The sequence below is a fragment of the Mustela putorius genome, unplaced genomic scaffold, assembly GCF_011764305.1.
Source record: "Mustela putorius furo isolate JIRA1106 unplaced genomic scaffold, ASM1176430v1.1 tig00003909_pilon_pilon_pilon, whole genome shotgun sequence".
Classification (NCBI taxonomy): domain Eukaryota; kingdom Metazoa; phylum Chordata; class Mammalia; order Carnivora; family Mustelidae; genus Mustela; species Mustela putorius.
This window is the reverse complement of record NW_025422057.1, coordinates 28,412,470-28,434,029: the sequence shown is the minus strand read 5'-3', so window position 1 is coordinate 28,434,029 and position 21,560 is coordinate 28,412,470. Positions and strand designations below refer to the sequence as shown.

The following is a 21,560-nucleotide window of genomic DNA, read 5'->3' as shown; positions in this document are numbered from 1 at the left end:
CCCTTTTCCCCTCCCAAAAGTTAATTGAGAACCTCAGAGACGTTTTACTTATATAGGCTGAGTCTATTGGTGTTGCTCCTATACGAAGTTAAAACAGAAAATTAAAAATATTAATTAGGTACCCATTACGTGTTAGCACAAATCACATTGTGTGTGTGTGACAAATAACTGTCTTCCTAAACAAATAGAATGCCAGCGTTTTATATATATATATATATATATATATATATTTTTTTTTTTTTTTTTTTTTCAAATCTCTTTAAGATCTAGATTAATGGAACTGTTAGCCCTGCTTCTGCATTCAATCTGACCTGTCAGGGAGCCGCTTGAAAATTCCACGCCACTTGTGAGAGAATGAGCGTGAACAAGGCAAATAAAGTCTCAGTATTATTATGAAAATGCTTGTCACGGCACAGACTCTGAGAGGGTCTTAAAGGCACCCGGAGCTAACTGGACTACCACACTTTGAGAACTGCTGCTCCAAACAAATACCCTTTGTGGAGTGGATGGACGCCTTTGATTCCTACAAATAACTCTGTTTCCTGGACAGCTGACATACTCTGCCTTCTGTCAGAGCCTCCCGTGTGCGCCTCCCTCCTCTCTTGGCCAAAGTCCTTCCTCCTGTGAGGCCAGTGGTACCTCTGCAGCACTGTCCAGTTAGACTGATGGGACACTGGTGTGGATGGCTCTCTGGAAACTTGGAATGAATGCAGTGCTCTTGGTTAAGAACATAGAGTGGCTCTTAAGTCTTGAACAGTGTGAGACGGACAGTCTTCTTTTAAATAAGTGAGAGTGTTGCAGATGATAGATGTTTGTTTTTCAAATTAAAAATAGCTTTTTAGGGCACGTGGGTGGCTCAGTTGGTTAAGCCTTTGCCTTCGGCTCAGGTCATGATCCCAGGGTCCTGGGATCGAGCCCCACATCCGGCTCCCTGCTCAGCGGAGAGTCTGCTTCTCCCTCTCCCTCTGCCTGCTGCTCTGCCTACTTGTGCTCTCTCGATCTGTCAAATGAATAAATAAAATCTTTTTTTAAAAAATCTATTAAAATGATAAAAGCAATATTGGGTAGAAAAAAAGCAACATAGAAAAGTAAAAAGGGGAGGACCCACTAGGCCGCAGAGTTCGTTAAGCAGCAGACTCTTTTTTTTTTTTTAAGATTTTATTTATTTATTTGACAGAGAGCGAGAGCACATAAGCAGATGGAGCGGCAGAGGGAAAAGGAGAAACAAGCTCCCTGCTCAGGAGGGATCATCAGGTTATGGGATCATAATTTGAGGCAGCGTCAGTAGCTTAACCAACTGAGCCACCCAGGCACCCCAAGCATCAGACTCTCCATCTCAGCTCAAATCTTAATCTCAGCCTGACGTTTGGGTTCCACAGTGGTCTCCAGGCTGGGCTTTTTAAAGTGGAGCCTACTTTAAAAAAAAAAAAAAGTAAAAAGAGGAAAATAAAAGTAATTCCAAATCTTACCACCTAGTAGCCATCATTATCAGCACATAGTGATTCTTTTTTGTATTACTGCATGAAGTATACATTTAATACCCTTAATTGTAAAAAAGCAAAGCAAAACAAAAAACTTATGTATTCAACTTACAGAAAAACTCCAAACTTATTTTCATCACACTTTTAGTGGAAATACATGAATGAAATTTGTGAATTTATATTATTCAGCCTTCAGTAAGTCTTTGCATGACTACTGTGTACCAAGGTAAACACTGTGCTTGTTGTAGGTGATAATGAAGATTCTCATATAAAAACCTTAGGAACTTTAGGTCAAGTAAAATGGAACAGATACCTATCTACATACATAATAATAAGAGGTAGAAAGTAATTAGTATTTTAAGAAGATACAATTAGTGTTTTAAAGAGGAACATATAAATTATGAAGAGTTATATGAGTTCAAAAGAGGGAGATTCCTACATTGGGAGAGAGGAGATATGGAAATGTGATTCAATATGAATCTTGGAAGATTTACCATTCAAAGATGGAGCCGGCAGGACTTTGTGGTTTGGGGAGATGGTATAAGTAGGAGCAAAGATGAGAATTGAGGGGAACTGGAGGTTTATAGAGGAAATAATATGTCATTTATTAATGATAACTTTTTGTACATACAATGGGTATTCTCCACTTTACATTAATTAAATTTGGTCCTCACTACTCTGAGGTAGGTTCTAAAAGCTACTCTGTTTTATAGAAAACTTAAGCTAAGTAACTTGTCTGGGATCACACAAATAAGTAGTGGGGCCAAGATTTGAAGTCCATCCTTGTTCCTAAACATATCTTTATAAAGACATTTAAACATACTCTGAAAACATTGAGAAACATTGAAAAAATCTGACTTAGAATATGAAGATGAGGGCTGTGTTTTAGGAAGATTAATTTGGCATTCAGTGTATATTTTCTTCAGTATAATTTATTATACATATGTCTGTGTACTTATTTCATAGTTAAGAGACCGATTTAATACTCAGTATGGTATTTTATTGCATTCATGGTCTCTAGTGTATTTACCAACTTGCCTATTATTGGACATTGGATTTGGACAGCAAAATATGAAATAATGATTGTCAGTTGGTCTTGATGGATAGTACCATCATGAATTGCATTGTTTTCTATGTGTTCTAGGAACTGCAAATGGATTTCTCATGGAAGTGTGTGTTGATTCAGTAGAGTCAGCTGTAAATGCAGAACGAGGAGGTAAGACAAAAGAGAATAAATGACAGTTGGCAATCCTCCTTAAAGTCTGAAAATGGGGGTGCCTGGGTGGCTCAGTTGGTTAAGCATCCAACTCTTGATTTCTGCTTAGGTCATGATCTTAGGATTGTAAGATTGAGCCCCAGGTCAGACTCAGCGCTGGGTATGGAGCATGCTTGGAATTCTCTCTCCCTCTCCCTCTGCCCCTCCCTCTGTCCTTTCTCTCCCTCTAAAGAAAGGTCTGAAAAGGAATCGTATGAACTGATCTTGGGATCCCTTGTGATCTCTAAGGATCCTAGTAATTTTTTTGAAAACAGCCAACCAACTGGAAAACATACTGGAAAATTATCATCTTTATCATCTTCTAATCTTACTCCTCTAATAGATCACATTTTGAGTCAAGTGTTCATAATAATGCTTACTCACCAACTTCATGTTTTTTCAATTGAACTTAGCAAAGACTTCATTTTTTTTTTCAAATTGTTGATTAAAGATGATTTAAGAGTTTTGCTGCCATTTTCATCATCAAGACTTTTATAATGATCTTTCTTTTTAAAATCTTTATAATAAATCTTTCTTTTTAAAAAGATTTATTTGGGAGAGAGCAAAAGAGAGAGCACAAGTGGGTGGAGGGGCAGAGGTAGAAGGAGAAGCAGGCTCCCTGCTCTCAGGGCTCAATCCCAGGACCCTGAGATTATGACCTGAACTGTAGGAGGACACTTAGCCAACTGAGCTAACCACGTGCCCCCATTATCTTTTTTTTTTTTTTTAACATTATTTGTTTTACCTCCAGGTTTGTTTTGCATTCTGAACCTGCTTTAATGGGGGAAATGTAAATATTCCCCTCATCTCAGGGTCAGAAATTTTTAAAGACTTTTTATCATGGAAAATTTCAAACATATACAAAAGTAGAATATGTATATTGAATCCCCATGTACTCATCACTCAGCATCTGCTAGTTTCAGCACATGGCCAATATTTCAACTATATCAGGAAATCAGGACACTTTTCATAAACAGCAACATAGTATAGGGGTGCCTGGGTAGCTCAGTTGGTTAAACATCTGGCTCTTGATTTCAGCTCATGCCATGATCTCAGGATCAAGGAATCTGCTTGAGATTTTCTCCCTCTCTCTCTGCTTCTCCCCCTGCTGTCATGTGTGCATGCACATGCTCTCTCAATAAGTAAATAAATTTTTTTTTTAAGAGCCACATGGTAGGGGCACCTGGGTGGCTGGCTCAGTGGGTTAAAGCCTTTGCCTTCGGCTCAGGTCATGATCTCAGGGTCCTGGGATGGAGCCTTGCATTAGGCTCTCTGCTCAGCGGGGAGCCTGCTTCCTCCTCTCTCTCTGCCTGCTTCTCTGTCTACTTGTGATCTCTGTATGTCAAATAAATAAATAAAATCTTAAAAAAAAAAGAGCCACATGGTATGTATTTTCAGTTTTACTGGCAAAATTTGGTCTTCATGGAATATTCTTTGTATTTTTAAAATAATCCTCTGAAAATATAAAAACAGTTCTTAATTTGGCAATAAAAAAAGAGTGAAGTTCTGATATGTGCTACAACATAGATGAATCTTGAAATTCATTATAAATGGAAAAGAAGTCACAAAATACCACATGCTATATGATTCCACCTGTACAAAATGCCACATTAGGTAAATTTTATTATTTTTTTAATTTTTTAAAGATTTATTTATTTATTTATTTAACAGAGCAAGAGAGTGAGATCAAAAGTAGGCAGAGAGGCAGGCAGAGGAGAAAGGGAGGAAGCAGGCTCCCTGCGGAGCAGAGCGCCCAATGTGGGGCCTATCCCAGGACCCTGAGATCATAACCTGAGCCCAAGGCAGAGGCTTTACCGCAGTTTGCACCCAGGTGCCCCTCACAGTAGGCAAATTTTAGGGTCAGAAAGTAGATTAGTGGTTGCCTAGGGTTGAGGGGCATGGGAGAACAGAGGTGACGGCTAAAGGGTATGAGGTTTCTTTTTGGGATGAGGAAAATATTCTAAAATTGATTGTGGTGATGGCTGCAAAACTCTGTAAGTACACTAAATATTAAATTGTATACTTTAAATGGGTGAATTATATCGTATGTGAATTATGTAGCAATAAAGATTTTTGTTTTTTAAAAAACAAATACATTTTTAACTTATAGGTCATAACAAAAAAAGCTGTGACCTTTGGCCTGCAGTGGATTAAGATATTGTCAGCCTGATCCATTCTTTATAAGTTTTTTTTTCATTTTTTTTACTTAATAATTTTAGCACTGCATCTTTTAGTAGGGTGTGAGAAATTGTACTATATTACATGAAACATTTAGTTTTCACTTATTAGCAGTATGCTTCTTCTATAAAGAACTTTCCCTCATCAACTGTTTATCTTGAGGTTCAGTTTCTAGAAGAAAGGTAGGATAAATGCTTGCTCCTTTTCCCATTTACTGATTTTTGGATAATGAGTTTATTCTCTATCTCCCAGTGAATTGTTTTATCATCATGAATTTAGATTTAGACATATTTGATATGTTTTACTCCTCTATAGCTATTCTTCTTATTGATTCTCAGAGTGTCCCATGTTTGGCTAGTAGGAGCCTCTTCAGCCTAGATGCTGAGACTCTTTTGACATGACCCTGTAGGCTGGTGGCTAATCTGCTTTTAGCATTCACTTATTCTTGAAATTATTTTGATGTAAGCTATTTAAAATTACCTTGTACTTTTATATATCTTAGAATAATAAAGACTCTTGCAAAAGATGATCAGTGAAGGTCGGGGTTCCACTGTTGTCAATCCAGACCATATTTATTCTGAGTCACATCCTTGTACATGGAGAAGAAACCCTGTAATACAAAATTTCAAGAGACCTAGCTTAACTTGAATTAACTCTTAAATTTGATATAAGTAACACCAGATGAGTTGCCAAATATAGTTGGGATTAAAAATATAGTTTTATAATTTGATATCTTTCAGTCCCTAAGACTCTGCTCTATATTTGGAAAAAAATGTTAAGTTTACTGTTTCATAAATGTTTATTTTGGATGATAATTCTGAGAAGTGCTTCTTAAAATTTTTCTTAATTTTTAAAAGTTTATTGTATTGAGCAATTCCTTTTTTTTTTTTTTTTTTTTTTACATAGGTGCTGGTCGGATTGAATTATGTTCTGGCTTACTGGAAGGAGGAACCACACCCAGCATGGGTTAAGTGTTTTCCCTATTTTCTGGTAGGAGTTTATAGAGCCTGGAGACAATAGAAAATATGTTTCATTGAGATCCTTTACTAATGTTAACAATGTTAACGTGTGTGTGTGTGTGTGTGTGTGTGTGTGTGTGTGTGTATTAGATATATATTAGATATATATATTATATATATATTAGATATGTTAACAATGCTATAGATATTAAATTAGTTACAGGTGCTTATGGTTGTAAATAAACTTCAAAGATGAGATCCTTGTACATAAAAAAGTTGAGAGATAATTACTTTTAACATATCTTTTCATCCTGGCATCTTCAGCATATTGACTTTTGTCTTCATTTCTCCCATCCTGGTCTTTGTGCTGTTATCATACATTTTGCTTCTGTATATGTTAAAAATACATACACTCCACACTGTATTTTTTAAAATTATGTTATATTAGTCACCATTCAGAACTTCATTAATTTTTGAAGTAGTGTTCCATGATTCATTATTTGCATATAACACCCAGTATTTTTGTTTAAAGAGCCAATTGGGGTGCCTGGGTGGCTCAGTTGGTTGAGCATCTGACTCTTGATTTCATCTCAGGTCATGATCTTAGGGTTGTAGATTGAGCCCCATGTTTGGCTTCCGCACTCCGTGGGGAATTGGCTTGAGATTCTCTCCCTCTCCCTCTGCCCCTCCCCCATCAACTAGTGCTCTCTTTCACACACTCTCTCTCAAATAAATAAATCTTCCAAAAAAGAAGAATCAATTATCTCTTTTAAAGATATTAAACTAATAAGAAAACAATCATGTATTTACCAATGTGTAGTTACTATTTCTGATGTTCTTCATTCCTTTATATATGTCCGTATTTCCATCTGATTTCATTTTCCTTCTGTCTAATGTAATTCTTTTAACATTTTTCTTGTAGTACAAGTATGCTGGGGATGAATTCATTCAGCTTTTATATATCTCAGAACATCTTTCCCCATTTTTTGGAAGTTATTTTTGCTGGGTGTAGAATTCTAGATCAATAGTTTTTTTTTTTTTTCCTTCTTTCAGTACTTTAAAGATGTTTCTCCACTGTCTTCTTGCTGGTGTTATTTCTCATATGAAATATCATCTATACCTTTGTTTTTTTGTTTTTCTATGTAATGGCTCTTTTTTGTGGTTGCTTTAAAACTTTTTTCTTTATTCCTGGCTTGAGCAATATGATATGATATACCTGATTATAGTTTTCTTCATGTTTCTTGGACCTGGGCATTTGTAGTTTTCATCACATTTGGAAAATTTTCATCATTCAGTGTACACCACCCCTTCCTTAAGAGACTTCAGTTATACTTGTTTTAGGCTGCTTAAAGTTGTCCCACAGCTCACTGATGAACTACTCTTTTTTTTTATAAGTAGCCTCCACGCCTAGTGTGGAGCTCAACTTGGGGCTTAAACTCACAACTGTGAGATCAGGACCTGAGCTGAGATCAAGAGTCAGACACTTAACCAACTGAGCCACCCACGCACCCCTCTTTTTATATTAATTTACCTTTTCTCTGTTTCATTTCGCATAGATTCTATTGGTTTGTTTGCAAGTTTACTAATCTTTTCTCTGCAATGTCTAATGTGCTCTTAAACCCATCTAGTATATTTTTCATCTCATACATTATAATTTTCGTCTTTAGGAGTTTAATTTGAGTCTGTTATATCTCATATATTGTTTCTGAACTCTTTCTAAGATTTGGAATAAAGTTATAATAGATGTTTTAATGACTTGGCTGCTAATTCTAACATCTATATCAGTTCTAGGTTGGTTTCATTTCAATGATTTATCACCTCATGATGCATCTTCATTTCCTGCCTGATAATTTCTTATTGGTTATCAGACATAAATTTTGCTTTATTGGATCCTGGATATGTTTGTATTCCTATAAACACTCTGAAGCAGTTGGGTTATTTGGAAACAGTTTATTCCTTTTGGGTATTGCCTTTAAAATTTGTTAAGCAGATCTGAAACAGTGGTCAGTCTAGAGTTAATTATTCCTACTACTGAAGAAAGATCCTTCTGTGTACTGTACCCACTGCCCCATGAATCTTCAATTTTTCCTATCTGCCTGTTGGGAATGGGTATTATTTTTGACCTGACAGATGTGAATGAAAGGCACTATTTTTTCTAATTCTTTTAGTGCATTTTTCCCTGGCTTTGTACGATTCATTGTATATATGCACTCAATAATACTGAGCTGAATACTGAAGGGAGAGTCTCTGCAAATCTCCAAAATTTCTTTCTGTTCTCCCTGGTCTTCTTTCCTGGGAACTCCAGTCACTTGGTCTCCCTGGACTCTCAGCTTTGTCTCTTCAACTCGGAATTCTCTGGCTTCCACTTGGGTTCCCCCTTTCTATGCTGCAGCCTAGAAAACCCTTAAGGACATTAAATAGATAGATAGAAAGAAAGAAAGTAAGAAAGAAAATCCTCAAGGTAGTAATTTGGGCCAGTTATAGAGCTGACTTCGTTTGTTTCCCATCATTCAGGCATCATTGTTTTTTGTTGCTTGACACAAAATCTCTTGCAACCATTGTTTCATATATTTTTCATATTCATATGTGTTTTGGTTTTTATAGGTGGGAAGGTAAATCCAGTCCCTGTTACTCTGTCTTGGTCAAAAGCAGAAGTCTGTGTATGAATTTTTGACTCTTCTGTGTTATTCTAAAGTTGATAATAGCATTATTTAGTATAAAGGGATTATATATGCAATAGCTCTTTGGAATCTTCTCACTGAAGGAGAGCATTCCCTGGCCATTCTGTGGTATCTTTAGAACATACCTAAATTTGAGTGCAATCTGTGTTTTGCAACAGCAATCGTGATTTATTGCTTGGTATTGGGCATATTGCTATCCCATGCAAAATTGGGGTTGGGGTTCTTTTAGGAAGGAAGAAGTAAATCCATCCTGCCTGTCAAAAAACATACACAATTGATTCCCAATACATGGTGCTTTGGCTTATGGCTTTTGGGTTTATGATGGTATGAAAGTAATATGTATTCAGTAGAAGTTGTACTTTGAATTTTAAATTCTGATCTTTTCCTGGATTAGCCATTTGTAGTATGATACTCTCATGATGCTGGGCAGCCACAGCTCCCAGTTAGCTGTGCAATCACAAGAGTAAACAACTGATACACTTGTAACCATTCTGTACCCACATATCCATTCTGTTTCTCACTTTCAATACTGTTTTCAATAAATTACATGAGATATTCAACAGTGTTATAAAATAGGCTTTCCATTGGATGATTTTGCCCAGCTGTAGGCTAATGTAAGTTTTCTGAGCATGTTTATGGTAGGCTAACCTAAGCTGTAATGTTCAATACGTTAGGTGTATTAAAGGCATTTTGACTTAGGATTTTTTCAGCTTAATTATAGTATAAGATGTAATTGCAATGTAAGTTATGGAAGATCTTTACTATAGAGGGTTTCTGAGCTAGCAATGAATTGTGTCATTTAGGTATTTTTGTTCATAGATCTCTACATAAATTCACAAGTAGAACTTTGCTCTTTTTTATATTATTTTGTATATTATTTTCAAAAAAGGTTTGATAAATTTCTTTGTTCATTAAAGGGTCATAAACTTTAGAGTTATGTAAACATCTCTGTAGTAAGTTCTAAATAGAGCTATAATCAATCAGAAAGGAAAAATCTTATGGAATATACAGGCAGAATATTGAGCCTGTTATATTACACTTTAAAACGTCTTATACCAGGAAAAAGATTTTTTTTTAAAGATTTTGTTTATTTGACTGAGCAAGAGATCCCAAATAGGCAGAGAGGCAGGCAGAGAGAGAGGGGGGAAGCAGGCTCTCTGCTGAGCAAGGAGCCTGATGTGATGTCGGGCCTGATACCAGGACCCTGGGGATCATGACCTGAGCTGAAGGCTGAGGCTTAACCCACTGAGCCACCCCAGTGTCCCCAGGAAAAAGATTTTTTTTAGTCAGCTGACAAGTGCTTTTAAAAATGCAGTAAATTCCTTTTTTTTTTTTTTTTTACTAAATTGCTCTTTTTTAACCTTGATTCTCTTATTACTTTACTTCTATTATATACACATTTTTAAAAGAGTATTTTTTTTAAAGATTTTATTTATTTATTTGACAGACAGAGATCACAAGTAGGCAGAGAGGCAGACAGAAAGAGAGAGGGGAGAAGCAGGCTCACTGCTGAGCAGAGAGCCTGATGTGGGGCTTGATCCCAGAACCCTGGGATCACGACCTGAGCCGAAGGCAGAGGCTTTAACCCACTGAGCCACCCAGGTGCCCCTCTGTTATATACACATTTTTAAATTAATGTTGTCATTCCCTTTAGATCCTCCTTTCTCTGGTTTTCTCGGCATTGCTTCCTTTTCTTGTAGAAGTGATACACAAGAGCAAATGTAAAAGGCCAGTAAATTTTATTGACTTCCTTGAGCTGTTAGTTCACATTTGAATTTTATTTTTTTTTAAAGATTTTTAAAATTTATTTGAGAGGGAGAGTATGTGAGAGAGAGAGAGAGAGCACAAGCAGGGGGAGCTGCAGGGTGGGAGGAGAAGCAGGCTTCCTGCAGGGAGCGCAATATAGGGCTGGATCCCAGGACCCTGAGATCATGACCTAAGCTGAAGGCAGACAGTTATCCCACTGAGCCACCCAGGCACCCCTTACATTTGAATTTAATTAGTCTGCTCTCTATTCTTTTAGGTGTCCTTCAAGTAGTGAAGCAATGTGTCCAGATCCCAGTTTTTGTGATGATTCGGCCACGTGGAGGTGACTTTTTATATTCAGATCGTGAAGTTGAGGTGATGAAGGCTGACATTCGTCTTGCCAAGCTTTATGGTGCTGATGGTTTGGTATTTGGAGCATTGACTGAAGATGGAAACATTGACAAAGAGTTGTGCATGTCCCTTGTGGGTAAGAATGTAGCCTCTAGTGATAATTGCATTTAATCCTCCTGATATTGAAAATAATATAACATTGTGTGTCATCTCAGATTTAAAGTAAAGAAAGAAAAACGCAAGTTTTTCTGAAAACTGGCTTTTCAGTCACACCTGCAGACACTTAAGCTAACCTATTTAAGCAGTAGTTATGTAGATGTTTGGGGCAGAGGGTATATGTGTTCTAGTCCTATGACTCCTAAGTGTAAGTTGTTATAGATCAAGTTCTGTTACTGTTCCTGGAAGGTTTTTTGTTTCTTTGTTTTAAGATTTTTATTTGTTTATTTGACAGAGAGAGAGAGAGATCACAAGTAGGCAGAGAGAGAGGGGGAAGCAGGCTCCCCACCAAGCAGAGAGCCTGATGTGGGGGCTCGATCCCAGGACCCTGAGATCATGACCTGGGCAGAAGGCAGAGGCTTAACCCACTGAGCCACCCAGATGCCCCTGTCCCTCAAAGGTTTAAGGGAAGTTTACCTTGATTCCTTTAATCACTACACGAAAAACTTTAAAAGCTATTGCAATTGGTGAGGATGGGGAGATGTGGAGAGGATAGAAGCATACTACTTATATTACTAGGCAAAGTCTTTCTTGAAGATTCTCAGAGTGGTAAAAGTAATAGATATAATGCTGCCTTTATACTCACCAGATCGCATAATTTTTATTTGGTCTAGCTAAGGAGTGGATGACTGTTTTTTGGTATGAAAATCAGAGATTAATGGAAACATAGGAATTCTGAATTTGGAAAGCTGCAATTTTGTTATTTTAGTTCACTCTTTTTACTTCCTAAGAAAGGAAAGTATAAAAAAGTCTCACCTAACATGGAAAATTCTGTGTATAGTAATCAGTGATGATCTCCTCATTTATATTGTTATTTGGCTTTCTTTTTATAGCTATATGCCGTCCTCTACCAGTCACTTTCCACCGAGGTGAGTCATTTCCATTTTAGAAGTTCTGTTGAACAGTTTCAGTTTTCTAATTTCACCAAATGCCATAACCTTTTTATGGAATGCAATACTTGAGTATTACACTATTACCAGTTGTTTTCTTTTTTCTTTTTTAAGATTTTATTTATTTGACAGACAGAAATCACAAGTAGGTAGAGAGGTAGGCAGAGAGGGAGGAAGGGAAACAGGCTAGCAGGCTCCGTGTTGAGCAGAGAGCCGATGCAGGGCTCTATCCCAGGACCCTGGGACCATGACCTAAGCAGAAGGCAGAGGCTTTAATCCACTGAGCCACCCAGGCGCCCAGCCAGTTGTTTTCTTTATCCTGATCTTGGGACGGACTGTTTTAAATTTAGAGATGCACAATTTGAAGCTTCGTTATGAAAAGTTGTTAAAAGTAAGTGGTAATGGTGGTGGTGGATTATAATAGAGGGGGAGATTAAGAATTGGCTACAAATGGGGGTGGGATTATGGACATTGGGGAGGGTATGTGATTTGGTGAGTGCTGTGAAGTGTGTAAACCTGGTGATTCACAGACCTGTACCCCTGGGGATAAAAATATATGTTTATAAAAAATAAAAAATTAAAAAAAAAAAAAAAAGAATTGGCTACAAGTATATGTACCTGTCTAAGCAAGAATTTTGAGATTTATTTATTTTTTGTTTAGATTTTTTATTTTTAAGTAATCGCTACACCCAATGTGGGGCTTGAACTCACAACCCCAAGATCAAGAGTCACCTGCTCTTCTGATGGAACCAGCCAGGTGCCCTGTGGTTCATTTTTATTAGATTGCCTTAGACCATATGCAACCACCAAAAACCACTGTCAGTGAAATGATATGTATTGTCTGTCTTAAGCCAGACAAGACCAATCTAGGAGCTAGTAGTAACAGCCAGCTTTCTCAGATGAATATAAGATTCATGGGCAGAGAGAGGGGTGGATATCTACATAAGAATTGGATACTATTAGGAAGGAGGAAAGACAGAATAGATGGAGATAGGCAATGAAGAGATGTTCACTGTTGCACATAAAACTATATTAATTGTCTGCATCAGAATGATTTCTAAAAAGTATCTGATAATTTCATGTAAAAAATACCTCTTACTTATAAATCAAGTAGTTCTAATTTCTGTATACTTTTGTCAAACCTTGGTTGGTAAAATGTAGGAACAAGTAACTGTTTTGCCTGAAGAGGGCACTCTGTTATACATGAAAAGAAAGAAGTCTTGTCATTTTTTTTTAACTTGATGATATGTGCTTGAGAAATTGTTGAATGTTTTTCTGACCTTTTGAGTAAGCAAAGATTAGTATAAGGGTGGGCACTGGCATTTGCATCTCTTTATAGAAATTAGAGATAAAACATGTGTTACCCTTGTTTCTTTTTGAAATGAATAATACCACCAGATAACTGTTTTCTTGACTTGCTGTTTAGTAATGTTTCTCATAAACTAGCAATAACTAAAAGATGTTAGAGTGTTTAAAATTCAGCACCTTGAGAGTGGCCAATAAGCAATCATTAAATATGAAAAGTAGTTTAAATTAGTAAACTTTTATCTGAAAAATGTGTAGTTTAAAGTTTGGCATGCTAAATAATTTAAAAAATAAAGGTGTCATGTAGAATGTATTTTTCTCTGTTCTTAAACTAAGAAAATCATTTCATATTTCTTTTCCTTCAATACATTTAACAAACATTTTTTCATGTTTTCAAAATTTTACTTTGTCCTGGGTTCTACATTTTTTTCATTCATGTGTTTAATGAGATAGTATGATAGTTTAATCACTAGTGAGGCACTGCTGCAAAAAAAGGAAAAGCCTCTGTGGTATATTTAGCTGTCTGTATACACTGAAGGGTAAAGTAAAGGGGTCAAGCACCTAATCCACTATAGATTAGAACTTCCATATTATGTACCAGTGCTGTGAACCAAAGCAGCAGTTTTTCTTTTTGAGGTTCCTAGTGCCACTTTCCTCTCTTAGGAGGAGAAAAGTCTCTTAGAAAATAGAATGGAATTGTGAATATAGATAGACTATTGTAAACAACTGTCCTTATACTGTGAGACTTAAGTATTTGGGGTAAATGGAATAGCATAAAATATTGTCAATAATGAGAATGTGAACCAAGGCCTTTTTTAGAACTGGTCAGTGTAATGTTTGTCTGAGGTCCAGTTTGTCCAGTTTATCTGAGGCCTTAAAACAGAATTTTCCAAACTATCATATTTATAGTTTTACCATACCTGAGTGCTACGTGGCAAATTTATTTAATAATTTTCTTTAAATAAAATCTAAGAGAATTATTTTAAAGAGAGACTTTTATAACTCATGAAAAATGGAAATGTTTCACTTCAGATCTGTATTTAAGTAAATACATCTTTTTAAATTTGTGTTTATTTAAATACATCTATTTAAAATGTTTACCATCTAAAATGCATACGTTGGGGCGCCTGGGTGGCTCAGTGGGTTAAGCCTCTGCCTTCAGCTCAGGTCATGATCTCAGGGTCCTGGGATCGAGTCCCGCATCGGGCTCTCTGCTCAGCAGGGAGTTTGCTTCCTCCTCTCTCTGCCTGCCTCTCGGCCTACTTGTGATCTCTGTCTGTCAAATAAATAAAATCTTTAAAATGCATACCATTATGGTATGCAGACTGTGATATGCTGATAAACTTGTTCTTGGACAAAAAGAGCTCTAATATATAGTATTTGTAGATTTCTGTGGTTTAAATTGTCTCACCTTGACTGATTTCAAGCTGTCAATGGATTAAAAATGGTGCTTGCAAAACTCTTGAATATTTAACAATTAACTTTGGCTTGCCAGTACGAGCTAAGTCCAGCACACCACTGTGTGTATACTACATTTTGAAAAGCACTGTATTAGAGGATATCTATACAAAATTCAAATCAATTTTATTTATTTCAGCCTTTGACATGGTGCATGATCCAATGGCCGCTCTAGAGACCCTCTTAACCTTGGGATTTGAACGAGTATTGACCAGTGGCTGTGACAGTTCAGCACTAGAAGGGCTACCCTTAATAAAGCGACTCATAGAACAGGTATACATAATTTCTTTCCTTTCTTCCTAACTCTGTTGTGGTTGCTCCTGATATTCTGTTGTTTAGCTAGGTTAGGTAACTAAATATTACTGACTTAATAGTTCCCCTATACAGAAAAGCAATCAGGTAGTAATATATTTATATAGTTCTCATTTCTTTAACATAAGTGTTAATTATTTTTTTAAAGATATATTTATTTTAGAGAGATGGGGAAGTGGGGAAGGAGCAGAGGGAGAGGGAGAGAATGTCTTAAGGAGACTCTGTACAGAGCCAAACACAGGGCTTGATCTCAAGACCCTGAGATCACAACCTGAACCCAAACCGAGAGTCGTATGATTAATCCATTGCGCCAACAAAGCGCCCCTCTTTCAAATGACTGTTTTTAGTGGTTAAGGCTCTTGAGGTCAAATTACAGACAATGCTTAAGGATTTAACCTAACTTGGATAACCACAGAAAATTTTACCTTTTGTCTGCCATCAGCATTTCATAGTTTTTTTGTTTTTTTTTTTTAGCATTTCATAGTTTTAAGCCATATCATCTCACTGTCAGCCTACGTATACTCAGGAGATCCATATAAAATTTGAAATAATTATCATTTGGAAGTGAGTTCTAAAACAAAATTATATTCTTTTATCATCTCTCCCTATCTATCAAGATAGGAAGAAATATATTTTTCACTTGTATCAAATTTCCAGTATAAAGGTGACTTTGTGGTATGTCTTTTTTTCTCACACCAGTCTAGCACCATTCTAGGTTAGTGAGTACAGACTTTGAGACAAGAATTCTGGATTTAAGATTCAGACGCTTATTTGCTCTGTAATGTTGAGTAGATTATTAAGCCTCTGTTTCCTTGTGTGTGCAACTGAGATAAGTTTATTACTTCCTTTATAAGGTTGTTCTGATGATTGGTAGAGATAAGGTCTGTAACAGCCTTAGTACAGTGCTTGACGTATAATAGATCTTGCTACATTATTATTACTAATGCTGTTACTAATATTTTTTAGTGTTCCTGTGTAGAAATCTGATATGTTCACTTTCCTATAGCCATGAAAATAATTTTCAGAAATTTCAGCTAAGGATCTGATGTGACTTTGCTAGTCTAGAACTTACTGATTTTGTAAATATTTATTAAGTATATATTAGCTATAGGGCATTTGTACTATGGTAATGACCATCGTGTGTGTGTGTGTGTAGAGTCACTACCCTTACAGTTTGGTGTACAACAGGCACTTTAATAGACTAGGCAATTCTAATAGAGTGCTATAAAGAAAAGTCCTAAGTGGTACCTGGCTTGGATCAGTCAGTAAAGCATGTAACTCTTGATCCCGGGGTCATGAGTTCATGTCTCATGTTGGGGATAGAGTTTACTTAATAAAACAAATTTGAAGATGCTCAGGGGGCACATTTGAGAGATTTGGCAAGGGGTTAGCAGTAGTTAGTTCTCCAGAAGAAGACACATCACACACATTGCAGTGTCTTACTCATTCAAGTGATGGTTAAGAGTTATCTATGTAAAATGGGTAGAAAGAGTAGGTGACTGCTTCATGCAGAAGAAATAGTACATACAAAGGCCTGGAAAAAAAGTTAAGCATGACTTCTGACATACTGAACAAACCAGAATGTTGAATACAAAGAAAAAAGTACTGTCCAGAGCCTTGAAAACTGTTGAAGAGTTTGGATTTTATCCTTGGGGCAGTGGGGAGGTCTGAAGTGTTTTAAAATAGAAGAGCTGATGAATCAGGTTTTCATTTTGAAATTGTTACCATGGAGGAGACAATAAGGTAGATATAATGCCATAGTCGTGTCTTGCATTTCATAATCACTGTGTTGCATATGTGAATTGTAGTTTATCATAGGTTGGCAGGAAGCACTGGGTTAAATATTCTCATACATTAACTTTACTTATTTTTTATAAAATAAAAATTGCATGTATTTAGGGTATATGGGATATTTTGATATTAATATTAGTGAAGTGGTTACAGTCAGGCTAATTAACATATCCATCTCCTCATATAGTTATTGTTCATTGTGTGTTTGTATGTGGTGAGAGCACCCAAATATTATTGTCTTAGCAGATTTTCAGTATTCACTACAGTATTATTAACTATAGTTTATTGTATATTAGATCTGCAGATTTATTCATCCTGCATAATTGCAACTTTGTATCCTTAGACCAATATCTACCCATATTCCCCCCCTCCTCACTCATGATAGCAGTGTTCTACTCTCTTTTTCGGGTGTATTTGACTTTTTAAGATTCCACATATAAGTGAGATCATGCCAACTTTACTTTTTGAAGCAATCACCTAGCAGTGTGCTATACTGGTTAAAGCATAGGTTTTGGGATTAGAAAGGTCTGTGCTTAAATCCTGGTTTTGCCACTTACTAACAGTAACTCTGAACAAATTACCTAACCATTCTAAACTTCAGTTTCTTCTTCTACAAAGTTAGTATATTAATAGCACCTACCTGCTAGAATACTTGTGGATTACTTCAGATAACAGCACAAAGTCTGATATGTAGCTATCAATCACTTTGATAGCTTTAGGTAAGTAAGCATAAAGTTCTCAATAATCTTTTTATAGAAATCAGCCCCCTCCCAAAAGTGGTAGTTTCATTTGTTCATGTTTTGGAAAGCTTTCACTTGGAAGAAAGAGTTAAATGTGATTTTTTCTCCTAAAATCATTTCAGTATTCCAGATAGTAATATTTTGTATTATAGATGCTTTGGTTTAATACATTTGAGAATACCAAATGGTCTTATCCTACTTATTTCTCTGAACAATTATTAAATTCTTTTTTTTTTTTCCTTCATTTTTTTTTTTTTTTTTTTTATAAACATATATTTTTATCCCCAGGGGTACAGGTCTGTGAATCACCAGGTTTACACACTTCACAGCACTCACCAAATCACATACCCTCCCCAATGTCCATAATCCCACCCCCTTCTCCCAAACCCCCTCCCCCCAGCAACCCTCAGTTTGTTTTGTGAGATTAAGAGTCACTTATGGTTTGTCTCCCTCCCAATCCCATCTTGTTTCATTTATTCTCCTACCCACTTAAGCCTCCATGTTGCATCACCACTTCCTCATATCAGGGAGATCATATGATAGTTGTCTTTCTCTGCTTGACTTATTTCGCTAAGCATGATACGCTCTAGTTCCATCCATGTTGTTGCAAATGGCAAGATTTCATTTCTTTTGATGGCTGCATAGTATTCCATTGTGTATATATACCACATCTTCTTGATCCATTCATCTGTTGATGGACATCTAGGTTCTTTCCATAGTTTGGCTATTGTGGACATTGCTGCTATAAACATTCGGGTGCATGTGTCCCTTTGGATCACTACATTTGTATCTTTAGGGTAAATACCCAATAGTGGCAATTGCTGGGTCATAGGGCAGTTCTATTTTCAACATTTTGAGGAACCTCCATGCTGTTTTCCAGAGTGGCTGCACCAGCTTGCATTCCCACCAACAGTGTAGGAGGGTTCCCCTTTCTCCGCATCCTCGCCAGCATCTGTCATTTCCTGACTTGTTGATTTTAGCCATTCTGACTGGTGTGAGGTGATATCTCATTGTGGTTTTGATTTGTATTTCCCTGATGCCGAGTGATATGGAGCACTTTTTCATGTGTCTGTTGGCCATCTGGATGTCTTCTTTGCAGAAATGTCTGTTCATGTCTTCTGCCCATTTCTTGATTGGATTATTTGTTCTTTGGGTGTTGAGTTTGCTAAGTTCTTTATAGATTCTGGACACTAGTCCTTTATCTGATATGTCGTTTGCAAATATCTTCTCCCATTCTGTCAGTTGTCTTTTGATTTTGTTAACTGTTTCCTTTGCTGTGCAAAAGCTTTTGATCTTGATGAAATCCCAATAGTTCATTTTTGCCCTTGCTTCCCTTGCCTTTTGCGTTGTTCCTAGGAAGATGTTGCTGCGGCAGAGGTCGAAGAGGTTGCTGCCCGTGTTCTCCTCAAGGATTTTGATGGATTCCTTTCGTACATTGAGGTCCTTCATCCATTTTGAGTCTATTTTTGTGTGTGGTGTAAGGAAATGGTCCAATTTCATTTTTCTGCATGTGGCTGTCCAATTTTCCCAGCACCATTTATTGAAAAGGCTGTCTTTTTTCCATTGGACATTCTTTCCTGCTTTGTCGAAGATTAGTTGACCATAGATTTGAGGGTCTATTTCTGGGCTCTCTATTCTGTTCCATTGATCTATGTGTCTGTTTTTGTGCCAGTACCATGCTGTCTTGATGATGACAGCTTTGTAATAGAGCTTGAAGTCCGGAATTGTGATGCCCACCAACGTTGGCTTTCTTTTTCAATATCCCTTTGGCTATTCGAGGTCTTTTCTGGTTCCATATGAATTTTAGAATTATTTGTTCCATTTCTTTGAAAAAGATGGATGGTACTTTGATAGGAATTGCATTAAATGTGTAGATTGCTTTAGGTAGCATAGACATTTTCACAATATTTATTCTTCCAATCCAGGAGCATGGAACATTTTTCCATTTCTTTGTGTCTTCCTCAATTCTCTTTCATGAGTACTTTATAGTTTTCTGAGTATAGATTCTGTGTCTCTTTGGTTAGGTTTATTCCTAGGTATCTTATGGTTTTGGATGCAATTGTAAATGGGATTGACTCCTTAATATCTCTTTCTTCTGTCTTGCTGTTGGTGTAGAGAAATGCAACTGATTTCTGTGCATTGATTTTATATCCTGACACTTTACTGAATTCCTGTATAAGTTCTAGCAGTTTTGGAGTGGAGTCTTTTGGGTTTTCCACATATAGTATCATATCATCTGCGAAGAGTGATAATTTGACTTCTTCTTTGCCGATTTGGATGCCTTTAATTTCCTTTTGTTTGTCTGATTGCTGAGGCTAGGACCTCTAGTACGATGTTGAATAGCAGTGGTGATAATGGACATCCCTGCCGTGTTCCTGACCTTAGCGGAAAAGCTTTCAGTTTTTTCCTTCTCCATTGAGAATGATATTTTGCGGTGGGTTTTTCATAGATGGCTTTGATGATATTGAGGTATGTGCCCTCTATCCCTACACTTTGAAGAGTTTTGATCAGGAAGGGATGTTTGTACTTTGTCAAATGCTTTTTCAGCATCTATTGAGAGTATCATATGGTTCTTGTTCTTACTTTTATTGATGTGTTGTATCACATTGACTGATTTGCGGATGTTGAACCAACCTTGCAGCCCTGGAATAAATCCCACTTGGTCGTGGTGAATAATCTTTTTAATGTACTGTTGAATCCTATTGGCTAGTATTTTGTTGAGTATTTTTGCATCTGTGTTCATCAAGGATATCGGTCTATAGCTCTCTTTTTTGGTGGGATCCTTGTCTGGTTTTGGGATCAAGGTGATGCTGGCCTCATAAAATGAGTTTGGAAGTTTTCCTTCCATTTCTATTTTTTGGAACAGTTTCAGGAGAATAGGAATTAGTTCTTCTTTAAATGTTTGGTAGAATTCCCCCGGAAGCCGTCTGGCCCTGGGCTTTTGTTTGTTTGGAGATTTTTAATGACTGTTTCAATCTCCCTACTGGTTATGGGTCTGTTCAGGCTTTCTATTTCTTCCTGGTTCAGTTGTGGTAGTTTATATGTTTCTAGGAATGCATCCATTTCTTCCAGATTGTCAAATTTATTGCCGTAGAGTTGCTCATAGTATGTTCTTATAATAGTTTGTATTTCTTTGGTGTTAGTTGTGATCTCTCCTCTTTCATTCATGATTTTATTTATTTGGGTCCTTTCTCTTTTCTTTTTGATAAGTCGGGCCAGGGGTTTATCAATTTTATTAATTCTTTCAAAGAACCAGCTCCTAGTTTCGTTGATTTGTTCTATTGTTTTTTTTGTTTCTATTTCATTGATTTCTGCTCTGATCTTTATGATTTCTCTTCTCCTGCTGGGCTTAGGGTTTCTTTCTTTGTTCTTTCTCCAGCTCCTTTAGGTGTAGGGTTAGGTTGTGTACCTGAGACCTTTCTTGTTTCTTGAGAAAGGCTTGTACCGCTATATATTTTCCTCTCAGGACTGCCTTTGTTGTGTCCCACAGATTTTGAACCGTTGTGTTTTCATTATCATTTGTTTCCATGATTTTTTTCAATTCTTCTTTAATTTCCCGGTTGACCCATTCATTCTTTAGAAGGATACTGTTTAGTCTCCATGTATTTGGGTTCTTTCCAAACTTCCTTTTGTGGTTGAGTTCTAGCTTTAGAGCATTGTGGTCTGAAAATATGCAGGGAATGATCCCAATCTTTTGATACCGGTTGAGTCCTGATTTAGGACCGAGGATGTGATCTATTCTGGAGAATGTTCCATGTGCACTAGAGAAGAATGTGTATTCTGTTGCTTTGGGATGAAATATTCTGAATATATCTGTGATGTCCATCTGGTCCAGTGTGTCATTTAAGGCCTTTATATCCTTGCTGATCTTTTGCTTGGATGACCTGTCCATTTCAGTGAGGGGAGTGTTAAAGTCCCCTACTATCATTGTATTATTGTTGATGTGTTTCTTTGATTTTGTTATTAATTGGTTTATATAGTTGGCTGCTCCCACATTGGGGGCATAGATATTTAAAATTGTTAAATCTTCTTGTTGGACAGACCCTTTGAGTATGATATAGTGTCCTTCCTCATCTCTTATTATAGTCTTTGGCTTAAAATCTAATTGATCTGATATAAGGATTGCCACTCCTGCTTTCTTCTGATGTCCATTAGCATGGTAAATTCTTTTCCACCCCCTCACTTTAAATCTGGAGG

At 36.7% G+C, this 21,560-nt stretch overlaps 1 protein-coding gene across 3 annotated transcripts in view; it reads left to right on the top strand.

The window, feature by feature from the left end:
• The window catches only part of CUTC (cutC copper transporter), a 32,756-nt gene that overhangs the window by 813 nt on the left and 10,383 nt on the right, over window positions 1-21,560 (top strand). For all 3 annotated transcript variants that reach the window (XR_006603274.1, XM_004749511.3, XM_004749512.3), the window contains exons 2-6: window positions 2,626-2,697; window positions 5,821-5,880; window positions 10,578-10,787; window positions 11,701-11,736; window positions 14,660-14,793. Coding sequence is in view for 2 of the 3 variants with exons in the window: in XM_004749511.3 (XP_004749568.1) it covers window positions 2,626-2,697; window positions 5,821-5,880; window positions 10,578-10,787; window positions 11,701-11,736; window positions 14,660-14,793 (512 nt within the window). In the remaining variant the exon portion in view is untranslated. The remainder of the gene's footprint in view (window positions 1-2,625; window positions 2,698-5,820; window positions 5,881-10,577; window positions 10,788-11,700; window positions 11,737-14,659; window positions 14,794-21,560) is intronic.